At 47.8% G+C, this 19,690-nt stretch overlaps 1 protein-coding gene across 8 annotated transcripts in view; it reads right to left on the bottom strand.

The window, feature by feature from the left end:
* GTF2IRD1 (GTF2I repeat domain containing 1) overlaps window positions 1-19,690 on the bottom strand; it is a 71,696-nt gene that overhangs the window by 9,496 nt on the left and 42,510 nt on the right. For 6 of the 8 annotated variants that reach the window (XM_033078001.1, XM_033078007.2, XM_033078006.1 and 3 more), the window contains 11 exons: window positions 16,774-16,811; window positions 15,717-15,797; window positions 13,985-14,074; window positions 13,400-13,462; window positions 12,842-12,907; window positions 10,536-10,719; window positions 9,386-9,444; window positions 9,155-9,220; window positions 8,235-8,318; window positions 4,818-5,001; window positions 4,081-4,109 (listed from right to left, as the gene is read on the bottom strand). In XM_033078001.1, the coding sequence (XP_032933892.1) occupies window positions 4,081-4,109; window positions 4,818-5,001; window positions 8,235-8,318; window positions 9,155-9,220; window positions 9,386-9,444; window positions 10,536-10,719; window positions 12,842-12,907; window positions 13,400-13,462; window positions 13,985-14,074; window positions 15,717-15,797; window positions 16,774-16,811 (944 nt within the window). The remainder of the gene's footprint in view (window positions 1-4,080; window positions 4,110-4,817; window positions 5,002-8,234; window positions 8,319-9,154; window positions 9,221-9,385; window positions 9,445-10,535; window positions 10,720-12,841; window positions 12,908-13,399; window positions 13,463-13,984; window positions 14,075-15,716; window positions 15,798-16,773; window positions 16,812-19,690) is intronic. The other 2 variants (XM_033078004.1, XM_033078008.1) reach the window with 2 other exon arrangements.

Raw genomic sequence — 19,690 nt, 5'->3', positions numbered from 1 at the left:
ACTAAATGCTTATGCAAAGGGGAAGGGATACAGGTGGGTCATGCTGGTGCTGGGAAAGCCAAGCTGCAGTCCAGGCCAAGAGGGAGCAAGGTCCTGGCATGGCTTCTGTCAAGGGGAATACAGGCAGGAGCACAAGCAGACTGCAGGCACCAAGGGAGAACAACATATGGCAGGATCCTTCCAATATGGCTCAGAACTGGTTTAGAAATGGCAGCATGGCATTTCCTTTGGTTGGCAGCAATTCAAGGGGTTTTGCAGCATTTCAAGGTGCTGTTATGAAATTACCTTTAGAAAGGTAATTCAAATTTCTTGTCCTGCTAACTCAAACATGGCATTCAGCCTTAACCATAGGAAGCATCCCACCAGGTTCAGGGCAGCTGTCCTGCAAGGTATGGAGTGCATCCCAACGTGCTGCACTACAGCCAGGATGGAATGGCACCCATCTCACTGCTTGAAAAGCACCCAGAAAAATGGGGGTTGGGGTCTCTGAGGGACACAACAGGATATGAGGGTGGTGGAGAGAGGAGGAAGGAAAGAGCAAAGCGAACACAAGGGCTTGGATGAGCTGGGTGATGGTGCTGCCCTCTTGACAGTGAGGATGCCACACACAGAGGCAAATGGGAAAAGGAGACCAAGACTGGGGAAAGAAAAAGGTGCCTGGAATCACAAACATGCTTATAAACAGGCTTTGAAGCTCCACAGCTATTCACACCTGCTTGAATTTTAACCTCATAATTACCCATATATAAAAATACATATTTTCACACACACACACACATATATTCAACCTGCCTGAATTTTCACCTTAGACTAGAAACAGTGACCAGCTGAACACTCAAAAATAATCACCCTGGGCCTGGTTGGTAGGTTAAAAAGGGTTGGGAGGTGAAGGGAGATGGATATGGACCTTGAAAAGCAACCTGGTGATGGAGCAAGATGTGCTCAGCCCTCATCACAGCTTTCCTCTTTTCTATTTTTCTTGCTAGGAGTTTCCAATGCATCTCATCAAAGTCTTGAGGAGGATTGTGTTCTTGTGATTTAAAAAAACCCTATTTATATATATAAAAGATGCCTGGATGAGTGGGGTTTTTAATTAAATAACACTGCCTGCCCTACTTTATTAATTGGAATATGGAAAATAATCTATCATGGTGGTAGGGAGCTTGGGGAATAGGACAGATGGAGCTGGTCTGCATTTTCAATCAAAGCACATAAAAATTAACATACAGAAAGATTTTTTTGCGTGTGTCTGTGTGTGTGTGTGCTAGATTACTTATGCATGATAGTGTTTTTCAAAGGCTCAAGTTGAGCCAGTTTTGTATCTGTGCCTCAGGAAAGAAAACACAAAAGGGTAAGTGCAGTGTTTATAGCACAGAGCTTCACCCCTGCTCGCTCGCTCCTGTTTAATGCTGAAAGATCATGCTGCCTTCAAAAAGGGGTTTTGAAGGTCTCTTTTGCAGAGCAGAGACCAGCAGTGTGGAGAAGAGGCACTGGAGATCAAAAGGAAAACTTCTGGATACCAGAAGGGTTGTGCTCCTGGGTTAGAGCCATGCAAGTGAAGTGCTGGCACTGGTGCCCTCAGAGCCATTGTCCCACCTTTGAGAGGCTGCAAACCTGCACTGCTGAAGGGTTTTTTTCCAAAAATGAGCCTCATTCCCTGCAAAATCCACCTCCTTCAGCAAAGAGCATCCCTGTAGGCACACAGCCCCCAGCTGCTTCTGTAGCAGCAACTCCCCCACCTCCCACTGGAGGCAAAATACCATCTCAACATACAAATTACAGATTATCTTGAGAAAAAAAGCACATGAGGCACTCAGATTATATTGAAATAATTTCACCTGTTTCTGTTACACTTAAAAAATAGGTATGCCCAAAAGAAAGAGATCTGTGCTCCTGCAGTTACCAGGAGGTGCACAACTTTGAAGCATATTAAACCCCATAAAGGCTTAACCTAAAAGGTTAAAGGTGTAACCTAAAGGCAACTAAAATCACTCCAAAGTGACTTTTTTTTTTTTGAATTACATTAAATTTCCCTTTTTCCTAAACACATGCACTCTTCATGTAATTTTTTAGCCAAAATGACCCACAAAACCCATTAGCTTCCCTTACATTTATGATGTTACCTCCTGAGCTTTCCAGCTTTTAGAGACCCGTGCAATGCCATACTTTGGAAAAACTATTGCTTTCATTTTAACCCTCCTCTATGAAATAAAAGTGATTTTCATTGACCTTATTTTAATGCCAAGCATGCTGCTGCTCTTCATTTTACATGACAGTGCTTCACTACACAATATTGAGGTGAAAAGAAGACTCTTTAATTTAAATTTTTAGTGACCTGTGGCTACTTGGAGATCATTCATTTTGTTAAGGTAGATGAAAAGCAATCAAAGCCAAGGCAGTGACTGCATCACTGAATTACCACCAACCACTTGGGTGTAGTGGGGTGGAAAAGCAAACAAGGGGTTAATTGCTGCCAGTGGGGATTAGGGAGGGGCAAAATACAATCAGCTCTTTTCTGGAAGAGACATTCCAGTGGTAATCTGACTACCAGAAAACAGGAGTCCTGAAACTGTCTCTGAAGGTTTGGTAAATAAGGGAAATTGTCAATAACAAATAGAGATGCCCAAGTAAGAAAAACTCCTCACCTGTATATGCTCTTATTTAAAACCTCAGTGGGAGGGGAGGGAGTGAAGGACCCAGCCTAGCAGGGATGTTGTGACCTGCTGAGCTCACAGACACATAAAATATATCTTTGGGTTTGTGCTAGAAGGCTGCTCTGTGAAGGGAGCATTCAGCTGGAGAAGGAGGGAAAAAAATGCTGAGCATTAAAAAGAAAATCAATTTCCTCTCCATCTCTTCTTCTCAGGCTGTGTCTCCCAGCCAGGCAGCAGCCTGGAGTATTTGCCTTCTGATGTGCTCCTTTGTTAATGGTGTGATTTGTGTTAGATCAACATCTCTTAATGTAATTATACTGGTCAGAGCAGGGGAATGGAAAGGGAAGATGTGGCTGGAGGAGCAGGTACACAGCTATGTAACTCATGGAAAACCAGAGTTCTGCAAAACTTGTGCTTCAGTGAGGGCTCATTTTAGGTCCAGCTGATGTAAAGTGCTGCTTAGGACCAGAAGATACAAGTCTAAGGCCAAGTTCCACTGAGGTCTCAGGCAACTCCCTGTCATGGGCTGGGCCCTACACAGGGATGCAGAAATGAACACATGAATTTTCCTAGAAGTGAACACATGGACCATGTCTGAATTTTACTGACAGCTCACCTTTTGTTAGAGCTCTAACACCCTTCTGCTATTCCCAATAAGGGCATATAAATGTTTTCCTGTCTGTCATATTTGTCTTTCCTAAATTGTGGCATTGCCATGGAGGCTGGCCAAGGAAATGGGAAGCCATGAATAAAGATGACAAGGTTCTTTGCACCCATCTGTGCTCTTCCAACAGTTGTAATTACAGACATTTAAAACAGAGGCAGGTTTTTACCCACGTTTCTGACAGCAGCTCTCTTTTCTGAGCAGCCAAGAAACACGAGACAGCTACAGCAGGAACTCCCAGTGAAGGGCACAGCTCTGGGATGATGATTTGATCAGTTGTGGATGGAGCACACCCTGGACACCCTGTCCTCTCCTCTGCCATGTCTTCCCTGCTGCATGTGCCTGTGGAATGCTCAAGATCTGGAGAGGACCTTCACTGCCATGCTCCTCTGGCCACCCAACCCACCAGCTCATTGCAACACAGATTATGTTAAGAAAACACTTAGGAAAGTGGGTGCTTTCTTAAATACAGAAAACAGATCCCTGCCCTAGATTAGCTCTTGAAAAATGCCATCATTTCAAGGCAACATGAGGCAGCCATCAGCAGCAGTACTGATGGGTGATGCTGAGGTCAGCTATCTCAGGCAACAAATGCACCAAACAACAACAAAACTGAAGTGGGAAGCCCAGGAAAGTGAAGTCAGAACAACCTTCCTCCAGCTGATAAAATTATTGATTACCATCCACAGTTTACAACTAAACTAAACCACCACTAAACACCTAACCAATGCATTGCTTAGGCAAAAAGGTAAAATCTCTTACCAGGTTTGGGGATGAGTCCTTGAAAAGGCCTGTGAAAAATAAGGAAAAAAGAAATTTAAAATGACATGGTATCAGGAAGCAAGCATGCCTGGGCTGAACACCCTCCCATGGCCCATGGCAGGCTGGGGATCAGCCTGTCCCTACACAACTCACGTGGGACCAACAGGAGCTCTGTGGGGTGAGGCCCCTGCTTGGGGCAGCAAGATGTACCTCATGCCCCATTGATAAGAAAACAAACAGCATGGTCCAGTGGAAGGGTGATGGAGCCACTCTTAAACCTGTTTTGTTCCTGACTCACCTTAGTGATACACAGCTCAAGTGCTTTTCCCTCCCTTCCCACTTGTGTCCCTGCCCTTTGGCAGAGGATCCCAGGAACAGGGGGTGCTAAAGCACAGCAGGGCTCTGAGCACTGCCCTACATCAACAAGAATCTCTCTCAAGCCTCCTAGAAAGGGGCTGGGGTTTCTCTGCCTGGGGATCAAGCACACCAAGCACCTTTTTCTCCTACCACTGCCTTCCCCATCATCTCCTCAGGCAGGGGATGGGAAGAAAGCAGGAGTGTCTGTTTAATGTTCCCCTCCTGATGAATCATTAGCTGCCACCTTAACTGCTGCCTTGGGGGACTGGAGGCATTTACAGACCTGCCCCAACGGGGCTGCAGAGCAAGGAGTGCATTGAGCTGGGGACCCTCCTGTCCCCTGTCTGGCTCCAGGATGGCTGACCCCCCTCCTCACATACCGTGTCACAGTGAACTTGATTTTATCAGCGACGGCCAGAATCCTCTCCAGGTTTTGGGAGCCAAAGGTGCAGGGCTTCCTGAAGGGGATCCCAGGAGGCAGGCCCTCTATAATCACCGACCCTGGGTTGCTCTTTATGCGCTTGTATGGCACTTGCACAGGGTATTTGATCCCCAAGGCCTCACCTAGGAGAGAACGAGTCGGAGTTAAGTAGTGAGTGTGCAGGGGATGCCTGCTGCAGCTCTGGCTTTATCCCCAGCCCTGCCAAGGCACAGCACAGTGTGGGCAGGATGCTCAAGGCACCAGGTCAGCATTAGATCAAGGACCAACATTTTCAGGCTGCCTCTGTGACAGCTGTGGATGGTCCAAACACAGGCACATGTGTGCAGCAGAGCTCATGGGGCTGAGGAGATGCAGCATCCTGCAGGATGGTGCCCATGCTCTGTATGGGAGGGATGGAAAGCTGCTGCTCCTTGCTTTGAGGTGTTATTTGGAGATAACTCCACAGGTATGTTCCCTCTCTTAGGCCTGGTTGCAGGATTGAGGCTTCACATTTCCTTGCAAGTACCTGGACAAGACTTACCCCTGCCTGGAAAATGGTGTGTCCTGCTTGTGTGTTAATTTTTGTAGTAGCCTGGAAGTGGTATTGGCTAGGAGCCAGAGGTTATTAGGTACAGAACCACTGGTCAGAACATTGCTTGGTTTGTTCACGTGGCTGTGGTACCTCATCCTGCATTTACTGATATAGGAACCCTGTGCTCCTCATGGTGCTCTTCAGAGCAGGGAGAGGGGTCAGGATTGCTGTACTGCTGCTGAGGGATGGCAGGATGGCAGTTTGTAACATGGTAACATCAAGGGCAACGAGGGTCATTTGGGACCTGTGCTCAGTGCTGCTCCCCTGCCCTGACCTTGGCTGATACCTCTGGGAATTCATCAATAATTGCACATCAGTAATTGTAATTCCCCAGCCTGTGGGGGAAACAGGGCAGGATGATTCTCCCCAGCTTTCCACCTCCTTTTCCCCTTCAGGCCTGTTACAATTGTATGTTCAGGGAACCATGCACTTGTTGCTGTCTGCCAGGTCTCCTCAGTGTGGTCCACACCATGTTTAGAGTCAAGAAAGAGATTTCTAGAAAAGTTATTCAGAGATCTGTCCCAAGGATGGATAGTCATGAGTGGCATGGAATGTGCTAGAAAATGGACTAAGTTTGGAGGAAATTCTTGACTCCAGTGGTTTGGAAGTTCACCCCTGGACAACTACAGGGCCCTGATAAAGTGACATGCCACTGCCTGGAACACCATCCTGTGCCTTGAAAAGCAGGTCCTGTGGTAACAAGGCACACTGAAAGAATTGAGCTGGACAGTGGGACTCATTTCAAATATAGCCTCACTTATACCTGTGCCAGAAAAAAGAGGATTGAGCAGATGTATCATACTCCCCATCACAGAATCAGAGAATTAACAAGGTTGGAAAAGATCTTTGAGATCATCAAGTCCAACCTATGACCTAACACCACCTTATCAACTAGACCATGACACTAAGTGCCACACCAAATCTTTTTTTAAACACATGCAGGGATGGTGACTTCACCACCTTCCTGGGCAGCCCATTCCCATCACTCTTTCTGTGGAGAATTTTTTTCTAATGTTCAGCCTCAACTTCCCCTGGTGAAGCTCAAGACTGTGTCCTCTCATTCTGTCAGTCATATCCTGGGAGAAGAGACCAACTCCCACCTGGCTATATCCTCCTGGTCAGGGAGTTGTACAGAGTGATGAGGTCTCCCCTGAGCCACCTTTTCTCCAGGCTAAACACCCCAGTTCACTCAGCCACTCCTCATAGGGCTTGTGTTTTTGACCCTTCACCAGCCTTGTTGCCCTTCTCCAGATGCATTTGAGCATCTCAACATCCTTCCTATATTGGGGCACCCAAATGTCTTGGGTTGCAATACAGGATGTGACCAAAAGTCTGTATTCTATCACCATCTGTTAAAACACATCCCTCAAGGTGTGGCCTCACCAGTGCCAAGTACATCCAACAGCCTCTGGAAAAATGGAATAATACAATGCACTGTTAAAATTCACACTGAAAGCAATGTATGGGGAGCCTTCAAACATTGGGATCTACATTTAGCAAAGGCCACCTGGTTAGTTAATACCTGAGGCTCTACCAGTCAAGCTGGCCCTGCCCAGTCAAAACCTCCATGTACTTTAGTAGAGGAAAAAGTCCCCATGGTCCTTATAAAAAAATGTGTTAGGGAAGACAGTTTGGATTAGTCCTACCTCAAGCAAAGGCAAGCCTATCCTTGGGATTGTTTTTGCCCAAGGACCTGCATGCACTTGGTGGGTGATGCAGAGAGACAGGGAAACACAATGTGTCCCTGCAGGGAATTTGTTTTTTGGGTGAAAACAGTTTGTAATGTTGAACTATACAATACTGGTGCTGAGTGACACTGCCACTGCCATAACTGCCATGGCCAATGGGGCTGGACTGCTCCAGATACAGCAGCCATGGGTTCACGATGCAGCAACCAGCCACAAGCACAGCAGCCCTGTGGAAGACCTCTAAGATGGATAGAACACACAACCATGGACAAAATGAACTAAACAAACATCTTGGAGGGACAGCAGTGACCACAGAAATGATATCTGTGCTTGTCTACACACACAGACACACACACATATAGTTGGAAAGTGTAGAATTTTGGCCTGATGTAAGTGGTATAGAATAAGGGGTTCTGGCCAGGACAGGGTTAATTTTTGCAGTAGCCAGGACAGGGCAAGGCTTGGAGCTAGAACTTATTCTATATCACCTCACATCATTTTCCAGGAATGAGGGATGGGGTCCCTTCTGGTGTGGAGAGGGAGTGGTCAGGTAGCACTGGTTCCCTCTGTTATGATATTGTTGCTGCTCTTGTTTGTTCTTAGTCCATTGCTGCTTCCAGTAAACTCATATCTCAGTATGTGATTTTTACCCTTTGTGTCTCCAAGTGTCCTCTTCAACCCACCCAAGGGCAGGGAGAGGGGGAAGGACAAGTGAACGAACAGTGCATGGCTTGCTGTGATTTAGTGTGAGCACTAAACTGGGGTATAACATTCCTAAACCACAACATGGGGATAGCAGCATTTCCCTGCTCCAGGAACAGCAGGAGTAGCATCTTCCTGTCCCCCAGCACTCTCTACAGCCTGCTCCTATTCCCTTCCCAACCTCCCACCACTCCTGTGCTCCCACAGCTCCTGTAGCAAAGAGTGCCAAATCCCAGATCTGCCATTCCCTCCTGGCCCTCCTAAGTACCAGCAGCTCAAGGGGGAGATGAGAAAATGTACCTGGCAAGAAGGAATCAGGAGCAGAGGGGAGAAATAAAGAGAAAAAAAATTAGGAGGGAGTAAGGGGGGGAATAAAGCAAGCCTGGTTTCTCACCATATTTCTTATTGAACAGGTCCTGGACTTGTTCCCGCAGCGTATTCGCAATGTCTATTCTGGAAAGCCTGGCATCATAATTTTCTGTAAAATAAAGAAACAATTATAGATTTCTGCTGGTATATTAAAAGGCACTCTGTGACTTTTAAGTAATGCTATTTTCTAATTATAGGAAAGCCCTTATCTAGCAATTAGCTAATCTGTGGAGTGGGTCATTCAAAGTCCTTAAAAATAATCTAAACAGAAATATGTTGGGTTATTTTTCCCTTGCCTGTTTGCTAAGAATAAAAGCCACGTGAAATTGAAGATTCAGTTGTGATAATTACTGGCATTAAAATATAACACACTCCAAAGTCTCTCAGAAAAGCCAAAGGCTTTGAAAAAGCTCCCCATCCTTGTGCAAACCTGCACAGGGCCCCAGGGGCCAAGAAGGGATGTCTGAGCAGGGCAGCACTTGCCTGTCCAGCACAAAGGCTTCTCACCATCACTCTGTCCCCAAGGGAGCCACCATGCTGGGGCCAGCTGAACTCGAGTGGCATTTATACAAACATCACACAGGTGGAAAAAGTCCCAGAAAAGGCAAACCCCTAGGCTTGGAAACTTAATTATGCATCTCACAAGGTTAGACAGGGAGATAAGCCAAGCTGGTTAATTAGGGCACCATGAAGAGCGCCTCAAACCTCTTCTTGGACCTCTGGGACTGCCTGTGTATCTTTTCTTCTAGTTGCCTGTGCTTTCCATCCTCTCATCCCACCTCCTTCTCTCCTTCTTCCCAGCCTGGTCTTGCTCCTCTGCCAACCCAGTGAGCCCCAACACCTGCAGCACTCCCTTCCCAGATGCGTCCCATGCAGCCTCCAGAGCAGGCAGGGGCTCTGCCTCAGCCCCACACCTCAGCCCCACAGCTGGTTCCAGCCCCACACCTTGAAAGCCCTGTCTCTTCACAGCGTCCTCCAGCAGCACCTCGCTCGAGTCCCTCTCGTCGGCGGCTGAGACAGGGGACATAAGAGAAATTAGGATTCACAGTGCTGCCAAGGGAGGGGCATGGGAGGGGTTTCCAGCCAAAAAACAAGGTGAGGAGGGAGGGCTGTAGGAAACCACTCTCACTCCTCTCCTACCTAGACCTCAACAGCCCAGCTGGGGTCTCAGCCTACCTTTGGCAGCCGGGCTGTCTGACACCGACTCCTTGACGCCCTCCGCCAGCAGCTCCGGTCTGGAAAACAGGGACAAGTAGAGGGCAGGTGAGTGACCTCCCTGCCCAGCATCCTCAGGACACCACTCCTACAGCCACAAACCATCCACTCTGTCTGCCTAATGCCATTAAAAGCTCCTGCAACTCAGTGGGAGAACTCTGGACATAGTTTTCATGCTGACAGACTCTTTAATGAGCTGATGTGTCACTCCTTGGGATGAGATTAGGCATGTGATGACTGAGCAGATTAAGTCAGCAGCTACAGACTTCCAGTGGATATGGTTCTGAACATTTCTTAGGGATGGGAGAAGCTGTGCATGGCTTCCTTCAACATAAAATTGACCCCAAAATTGCCACTTGGATACCTAATACTAAACTGCATAGTGAGGTCTTGTTAGCAAGTGCACTGAAACTGTCACAAAGGAATGGATCTGAGATCAGGACAGGAGGAAACCCCAAAATATGATTGAGCTGACCTGAGAGTTGCTGTTGTGATACCACAAAATCTTCATGCTCCCAATATTTATTTTCTGTGTCAGTCACCTGCAGCATTGGTTGTGTCAACATTCGGGTGAGAAGCTGCCCCCAAAATACCCAAGACATCTTAAAATCCATCTCTGCTGGATCTGTTCCCTCTTACAGGGCAATGCTATTGCATTACATGGGTTGTGGCTTTTCACAGCCCTCCCACAGTTCTTCTGACACCCTCAGCCTGACCTCCAGCACAGGGTTAACATCTTTCCTCACATATGCAGATGCCATGTGCACAATGCACAGCTGGAGCCACTTTCTGTAGGAAAACCCTCCAGGGTTCCCAGCCCCTGTCCTTGCTCAACACCAGGGCACCCTGAAGTTTAAAGGCCTCTTTACCCATCCTGGTGAGATGGCCAAACCTTTGTAAAAGCAGGTTGAAGCCCAAAAGCCATGAAGGGACAGATGACAACACCATCACTATCTCCCACGGCTCCAACAAGGCAACAATCCTTGTCTACTTCTGATGAAGCAAATTTATTGAAGGTGACCAAGTGATGGGTGCTCCCCAGGACACTGCACACAGCAGGAGCTCTGAGCAGGAACATCCTCCCAAGGGACAGCCACCCCACCTGCCTTACCTTTTAATGACAAACTGGATGTTGTTGCTGGCTTGCAGGATCTTCTTCAGCTTGGCAATCCCGAAGCAGTTGGGGCGGCGCAGCAGGATGCCTTCTGGCAAGCCCACAACAAACAGGTCCTCAGGGTACATCAGGAACTTGGAGTAGGGGACTTTGACTGGCTCTGATATTCCTATGGCTTTTGCTGCATGGGGACCCAATCTCATTAGTTTGCTGGACCTCCTTGTCATGTCTAAGCAATAGCAACATGGTATGTTGGGAGGGGCTGAAGAGGTTTTTGGGGAGTTTGTGGTTGCTCTGTGTCTCATGGGGATGTCCCTGACACTGACATGAGATGAAGGACAGAGTCATGCAGCCACCTGGAGCTGGCTTTTACATTTGCTGCATTATGACAGCCTGCCTTCCTATAAAGGCTGCAAGCATCTCTCCACAACACCATGGAATCCCACATCCAGACCCCAGGGAAACCCCTCTGCCAAGTGAGGGGACAGGGAATGTGCCTGGGGTGCCCCATCAGCCTGTGCAGCCCAGCATGGTGAGGACTCCCCTTGCTCTGCTAAATCCTGCCAAAAGCAACCAACCAACCAATGCCAAGCAGTGCTATTTGGATAGACGAAAAAACAAGTTTGTGTTAATTTGGCACAGCCTGGTTTTTGGTAGCAGGGGAAGGCACAGAAGTTGCTTCTGTGAGAAGCTGCTGGAAGCTTCCACCATGTCCAACAGAGTCAATCCCTGATGGCTCTGAAGATGGACATGCTATGGAGTCAATTAGAGAGGTTGGTGACAAAATCAACTGCGGGATCTTGCAGAAATCTTTGAATCAGTGGAACTTGTTGGCAATGGTACCTATGAGCAGCAGTTTGTGTTCTAGTCAGAGAAAAAGAGGAGGTGAGGACATGAGACAAAACAACATGGCAGCACCAAGGCCAGTGGTGAAAAAAAAAAAAAAAAGAGAGGGAGGAGGTGCTCCAGGTGTCAGAGCTGAGATTCCTCTGCAAGCCATGGTGAGGATCATGGTAAAACAAACTGTCCCCCTGTAAGGCATGAAGCCCATGGAGGATGCAGAGATCCACTTGGAGCCCATGAGAAAAGTGCCAGAGAAAACTGTAATTGAGTGGGAAACACAGAGAGAGAAAGCCCTGCTTCCAAGCCAGAGCAGCCTGGCATGAACAGACTGCACCCCGTGGATGAGTGACCCACACCACACCAGTTCTGGGAAGTCTGCCATGGCAGGGACCACATGGCACAGCAATAGAAAGGCTCCTCCCCCTGAGTGAACAGAAGATCTTGAGCAACAAGCTGACCAAAACTCCCCTGCCCTGTCCTCCTGCACTTCTGTGGGAAAGAGGGAGGAGTTGGTGGGGAAAAAAGGTTTTATTTTACTTCTCATTATCCTCCTCTGACTCTGTTAATAATAAATTGACTTTATACCTTTAAATTTGAACCTGTTTTGCCCTAGAGTGTTTTCTCCCAGTCCTTATCTCAACTCATGAGCCTTCCTTATCTTTTTTCCCCTCTCCTCTGCCCAACTGTAACAGAAAAAGGTAAGTAAACAGCTTTCATGGATACCTGATGTTTGGCCAGTGTCAAACCCTGACAAGGTTAAAAACCCCACCTCATCAGTGTGGACTGATTCTCAAGTTGTTACTACAGTACCATGGGAAGCAGTGAGAGCCACTGCTCCAAGGGCTGTTCCAGCTGCATCCCCAGTGCCCAGCCCTGCCCGACAGCATCCTGAAAGCTCAGCTCCTTTTCCTGCTCACAGGGAGCTCCACCAGCTCAGCTATGCCCCTGGCTTTTCAGGATTGTCAGGCAGAGCCACATCTCCTGGTCCTAAAAGAGGCAGAAACTTTGTGCCAGCTCTCAAAATGCATGTGTGACCCCACTTGTGTTTCTTCTCAGCTAAATAACTCGTCTAAGCAGAGGTGAGCAGAGCATGCTGAGTGCCAGCCCCCACCACCAAGGTGCCACCAGCATTCCTGAGCCATGCAATCATCACTGTGGTGGAAAACACTCTCTGAGACCTCAAACAAGTAATGGGGAAACCACTTTGGACCTTCCCTCTGCAAAATGAAGGCTGAAGGTCATGGCAGCAATTCCTGGGCTGCAGCCAGTGAAAGAACTTCAAGGAAACCAAGGGGAAGAGCTGCAATAACGAGGCTGGAGGAGGTTTTAAATGAATTTGTGAGCCCAGCAGACAGCAGATGAACAAATCAGATTGCACCTTCACTCAGCTGCTGGTTTGGAAATGGCTGGTGACAAAGACAGCACCTGGCATGATGAACATGTGTTAATGACCATCTTACCGTATCGAGAGTTGAACAGAATTTCAACTTTTTTCCGCAAATGACTTAAAATGTCCCCTATACCATCTGAAAAAACAAACAAACAAACAAAAAACCAATACAGAGAAATGCTCTGAGCAACCAGCTGCTTCCAGGGCAAGCACTGCAGGTGAGCAGCCCCTGCCTGACCTCTGGCAGAGACAGCCACTCACTCTCCATGCCCTCAAATCAGTGCTAGTGCTCTGACAGTGGCCTCCAAACTGATCTCCTAACAAGGAAGGGCAAGGATGCACCTGCTACAGAGCCATGCTAGCAGTAAGGAGGGAAAAAAAAAAAAAAAAAAAAAAAAGAGGGAGAGAGAAGGAAAAATAAATTCAAGCACAAGATGAGAGGACAGAGCCCAGGAACACAATGGTGCCCTTCTGTGGGCAGGGGTTTCAGAGGGTAAAGACTAAAAGCTAAAGGCTTCACTGATAACATAGGAAGTTCACAAAACCCAACCTAAAATACATCTGTGTGCATTCATCCTTCCAAAAACCTGCACTGATGGGCTATGCTCAGAGCTCACCACACACTCACCTGATCCCTCCATCTGCTTTTCTTCGTGTCGAGACTCCTCACTGGGGCCCTTCTCTGTCTCTGTTGAGGAAGAAGAGGGTTAGCAGCAGCAGGCACCAGCAAAACCAGACAAGACATGAGCAGGAATTCTCCAGGGGGCCTGCAGCCACTCAACCTCCCCTCACTGAGCTCTGAGCTCTGTCCCAGCAGAGGCTGGGCTGGAGCAGCATGCCAAGAGCTGCACTGCAGAATAAACCCAGTGCTTCCATTGAGGGCTGCTCACCCTTTATGGGCTCCCTGGAACAGGAGAGACCCAGCAGGAGCAAGGGCAGCCACAGGGCCAGCATAAATCCTGCAGGTAAATTCCAGGTGTGCACTGGGTAAAGGGGCTTGGGTTTGCAGCATGTTGGGGCTGAAAAGAGGATGGGAAGGAGCAGCAGTGCCAAAAAACTCAGCAGTTATTCCATCACAGTCCCATCTGGTCTTATTGAGGCCAAGACTCTGGAACTGGTCAACTTTGGATCATAAACAGTATTTACTTATTTTTGACAGGTGCATGAACACCTGTCCTACCCTGCAGTCTCCCAGATGCTTCACTTCTGGTACCTGGGACTGTGTCCAGGATGTATCTTGATTCATCTGAGGCCACGTGCGCGGGCACCGGGTCATGCATTTCCACTGGACCAGGTGATCGGTCTGTGGAGAAAAACCCATGGGCACCTTTGGTTCTGATGCCAGTGGGACACTGTCCCCAAAGCAGGGTTCAGAGGGTCCTGGCCACCAGAAAGGACTGAGCAAAGGGCCCCCCCACACCACCAGAAAATGCATCTGCTTTCTTCCTCCCAGAACCACCCAGAGCTCATCCCTGACACAGACCTGACCTCAGTCTGAGGGAAAGAAGCAAAAAATCTCTTCCTAACCTCCACAGAAGAAGAGAAAAACTAGCTCTAATAATTTACTTGACTTAATTCCATCTAGACACTCAATTTTGACTTAAAAAGCTAATGCTGCTTGATTTTGCTACTACATGGAGAGAACAGTTCTACTAATGCTGCCTTCCTCAGCAAAATCAACCCTCTTTTGCTTTCCCTTACATTAAATCTGTCTTCCCAAGTGGCAGGCTGTCCAATGCCCTCAAAGACCCACCCAAATTCAACTTCAAATGAAGTTTCAGCTAGTTTATATACTTCAATCAGGTCACTTCTACCTCACAGGATAAATAATCCCAATTTCAGCAATTTCTCCCTGTAGGTGAGCACCTCTTTTCTATTAATCCTCCTCCTTGCCTTCAGCTGTATTCCCTCTGATTGAACTTGATCTTCAAATAAGGCAAGAAAAGCTGGACTCTGGACTTGAGGTATGATCTCCCTGGCACTGGACAAGTGCTAATTCTTCCCATCCTCCCATGGACCTCCAGCTTATCATGCATCAACTTTCTTCTCTTCCATTAGCTGCCAAGTTGAAAAAGAAAATGTTTCATCTACCACCGTAGCTTGTTCCTTCTCTTTCCCCTACAGTAACCATAATTGAATCTATTCTACACCAATCCTGAGTGACCCAACCATCACCTTACTAAGGGGACTGCTACACTTTGGGTGCAGCAGAGATTGCACTGTGTGGTGGGGCCTGTCACCACTGTCCTCAGAATCACTCACCCTCAGAGTTCTGTTGCTGCCCTCATTCTGTGGAGCTTATTAATTAATGATTGTAAAGCACACTGAAAATGCAAACTGCTAACAATCCATTCATTGAACCCTGAGGATGATCCTACCATTTGCTGCACTGGCCAGGACAGGCAAGTGGAAAACTGACTCTCCCAGCTGTCCCTTAAGCATCTCCATCAGAACCCATGGCCACTGACCTCTCTGGGCAGAAACTGGGCATTTCCCCCATCTGTGTCAACAATTCCAACACATTTTTAGTATGTGCTTAATATTGAACCAGCTGACTATTAGACCTGCTTTTATGAGCTCTTCAAAACCAGGCTGGTTTTCTAAATGAAGGACCTCTTCAAAAGCATCCTGTACTCAATACCTGGGATCCTCCACATGAAGCAAAGCAGCAAACCAGGCTCACTTTCTCCAGGGGAAAGGCAAGATAGGAAAGCAATGAAGGAGAGAGAAAAACAACAAAGAGCCCTAAAACACCTTCCAATGCTCCCAGGAAACCTCAATATGTTGCTCTGTCAGTTGAGGAGGACCATGGCAGGGACATGAGGGAACCTTATGTGCTGGGAAACACCCTGCAAATGCCTCCTCTCAAAGCAAAATGCTGGAACAAGATGTGGCAAGCCTGCCTGTGCAGCAAGCACTGCACACAGGTGGTGCCCAGCAGCTACCTGGAACGGTGATCTGGATGATGTTCAGCTCGTCTGGTTCGACTTTGATCTGCCTGATCCCACCTAGCTCTCCTGAGGTACCTATGGGGAGAGGCAAGGGAAGGCAGTTGCCAACAGGATCCAGCAATCTGCCCAACACAGCACCAATGCAGGGAAAGTGTCACCAGCTGGCACTTCAGCACCAGCTGAGCTGGCCACAACAAGGCTTCAGTCAAGCATCAAGCCCACAGCATGCAGGTACCCCAGGGACACCTGTGGGCATGGCTCTGCAAACAGCTTGGCTGAGAGGAGCTGTTGGTGCCCTCAAACTGGCAGCTGGAGCTTGTCAAATGCTCATTTCCTGGCTTTCTTCACTTGAAATGAACTGGGTCACCCACAGGCATTGGTGGAGACACCAGAGGAGCTGTCTCCAGTGGGTGGCTCCCTGCAATTTTAATGCCCCCAAATTCATGCCTGGAATCTGCCCCTATTCTGAGAGGGCTGACTGCAGCTGCATCACACCAAGATGAGACCAGCTGAACCCTGGTGACATTCAGGTGGTTTCAAATCCAGCAGATGAAAGCCTGTGCTGACCAGCTGCCCCAGGAAGAGGCTGCCCACAGTCCTCAGCCCAGCTTCCTCTTCTCCCAAGAGGAATTTCCTCACTTATGGTGGGATAGATCCACTGCAAAGCACTGAGCCTCAGCCTGCAGCTTGGAAAGACAAGCATGGCTTGGTGTGGTGTTTCAATGGGTCCAAGCCCCTCAGAATACCAACACTGCTGACTTCTCAGGGATGGCTTTCAAAGGAACTTAGAGCATGAAGACTTCCCTTAGCTTTGCATTTAAGTACATGCTTAAGTCTCATTGTTTCAATTCACACATTTTAGGCCCCAGCTGGAGGCTCAGAGGCTAAGAGCCTTCATCTCTGCCTCAATCAAATGGAGATAAAGTCCTTAGAGAACGGCACTGTGGTGCAATCAGGCAACCAGTGTCACACTCAAGTTACTTTGCAGGCATGTTTCTCTAGTGTGTCCCCCATAACACTGTTTTGCAAGAGAAAATGAATTATTCCTCACCTGGTTCACAGCCTTCAGAAACATTACACTTCTCAGACCTGAAAAGGAAGGCAGACAAGAAAGGTGGTCATGGTGCAAGAAAAGAGAGAGCTTAAAACCCCAGTGGTGTGTGGACTGATCCTGGCAGGAGGGAGAAATGCTGCCCAGTATCACAGAGGGCTGCAAGAGCTGCAGAGGGGTCCCCAGGGTCACTGCACCCACAGTGGTCCCAGCAGTGGCAGAGCATCCATGGCTGCAAGGTCTGCTGGTTTCTCTGCAAATCAGCTCTGCTCTCAAACCCACCCTGGTCCTGCACCCTTGCTGATGGCAGCCCTGCCTCTACACACCCATGGATGGAACTGCAGCAGACAGCTCCTGAAAACCAGAGAGGTTGATTTTAAACCCAAAACTTGTTTGGCTCCATCCCTCTGTGACAGAGAGCAGTGCATAAGTATTACTATAGTGTGGTTACTCATGTAGGTAAAACAATAGGGAGAAAGGAAAAATCAATTGATTTGGTAAATATTTATTCTGTTCAGAGCTTTTCTTCACTGAAAACTGGGCACTATCCCAAACTCTCATCTACAGTTAACTTCACATGCTCAGGAATTTACACAAGTTGTTGTGCATCCAAATGAGATTATTGTGCATTCTCAGGATGTATGTGCTTTCTTGTCTCTCTTTTGAACCAGGACAACCACAGCTCTTTGGCAGTAAGAGACCCAAGGAACCACTCTGGAAAATGCACTCCTTCAAAGCGTTGGTCCTCCAGGGGGAAGGAAAATCCTTCTGAGCCAGCACCTGTTGGCTCAGGAGGGATGTTCAAAAGCACTTCTTGCTTGTCTAAATCCACTCAGGAGCATCAGCAGAACAAACCACACAACAAGCCAGGAGTGCTCCTGTAAAGCTCTTCCTAAATGTGGAAAGGCAAAAAGGATCATTGGTCTAGAAGGTACTGCATATAGTACCTGGGAGCCTTGGAAGGGTTTTAAACTCTCCTGCTTCAGGCCAAAGTAAACCTTTCACCAAAGAAATTGGGGGAAGGGCTTCCCTGAGGAGTGCATTGCACCTCACAGTGTCTGGCCCTTCTCCTGGAGCATTGGACATTGCACTTTCCCTGGAGCAGAACTCTGACCTGGGGGGACCGTTCCTATGGAAACACTCCTAGTATGGCACAGAGGTTCCTCATTTGCAGAAAGAAGAAAAACCAAACAATATCCCATAAACCCTCACTTGAAGCTGAGGACACCCAGAAAGCTGGAGACAAATGCCAGCCCTGCAGACTGGGCAGCTCAAGAGGTCTCTGCCCTCCAAAGTTGTGATATTTCAGTGCTGGCCATATTGCCAGGCTCACTCATTGGCTGCTCTAACACTGCAGGTTCTGCTGCCCTGGACACGCTTTAGGGGCGTGCAGCAGCCACATCCAAGGGGATAAATCTGAAACAGCACTGGGCAGAACCAGAAGAGACTCCAACCTATCACAGGTTCACATCATCCAAGAGCCAAGAAAAGAAAGGAACCTAAGAGATGTCACGGATGGGACGGTGTCTTAAGTTGCAATGCAGGATATAACCAGCAGTATGAATTCTATCATCACCTGCTGAAACCAGGTGGAGCAATGTTCCTTATCTCCTCCATGACTCATCCCTCATAACTCTGGGGGGATATCTTCTGTTAATGGGCCAGCTGTTAAAACCAGGTGGGGCAGTGTTCTTTATCTTTTCCACAACCCACTCTTCCTCCAGGAAGATATCTTCTGTTAATGACCATTGAGTCCCACTGCATCACTGATAAAATTCCATCATCCCATTGGGAGATGGTCCACATGGGGGAGGAGCCAAACATTTCCTACCTAGATAAAAACCGAGATTTGGAACATCAGAGCAGCCTTCTTCCACTGGATTCCAGAGGAAGACCAGGCTCATCTTCATCACCACTGGAGCTTCAAAGGAAAACTTCACCCTTCTACAGGATCATTGCTTCAACAGAGCCTCATCTGCCACTGCAGGACTGCAGCCACCATTTAATGGGACTGCTACCAACACCCTGACTGACTGATGGGGTGCCAGGTTGTGTTCTGACTCTGTCAGGGTTTTGGTTTTTGTAGTACTGCATTTTTATTTTCATTTTCCTAGTAAAGAAATGTTACTCCTATTCCCACATCTTTGCCTAAGAGCTCCTTAATTTCAAAACTATAATAATTTAGAGATGGGAGTTTACATTTTCCCTTTCAAGAGAAGCTCCTGCCTTCCTTAGCAGACACCTGTCTTTCAAACCACGACAGACTGACAAGTTACCTTATTTCCCTATCCTGACCTGCACAGTTTAGCAGCCACATCACTCTGTCTGAAGCCCCAGCTGGCGGAGCTGTCTGTGCTGGGCAGTGGTGCTTTGTGCCAGAGAAACTGAGGAGCATTCTTCACTCCATTTGTGTGAAGCAAGGCTGGGAGAAGCTCCTTGTCGTATAGCAATTCATAATGCTATAAACTGCTGCCCTGACTCTCTTCCTTAAAGTGATTTTAAAGGTTAAATTACACCTGCTTCCACTGAATTAAGAATGAAGGAAACTGGGGCTATAAAGAGAAAAACACCTTCTGGATCTCCCAGTCTGGGTTGGAAAGCTGTATGCTATGTGATATATGCTCCACAGGTGCTGCCAGCATGTTTTGGACGTGTCTATCTCATGGCACAGTTGTAACAGAAACAGGTACTCTCATAAAAAATCTCCTGCCCTGCTGCACTGTATAACCCCACCTTCACTGAGTGCACTGCAAGGCTCTCTGTGAGCTTTCTAAACAAGCAACACTTAATTAGCAGGATGCTGCTGTGGTGTGCTCTGAGAGTAAATCCTTTAGGTCATGCATTAACACCAGAGACAGTTCCAGCAGATAATCCCAGGCATGGCACTCATTTTCATCAATTTTGCTCAAAACTAATG

Source organism: Catharus ustulatus, chromosome 22 (assembly GCF_009819885.2).
Source record: "Catharus ustulatus isolate bCatUst1 chromosome 22, bCatUst1.pri.v2, whole genome shotgun sequence".
NCBI lineage: Eukaryota > Metazoa > Chordata > Aves > Passeriformes > Turdidae > Catharus > Catharus ustulatus.
The sequence above is the reverse complement of the archived record's forward strand: the minus strand, read 5'-3'. Positions and strand labels throughout refer to the sequence as shown.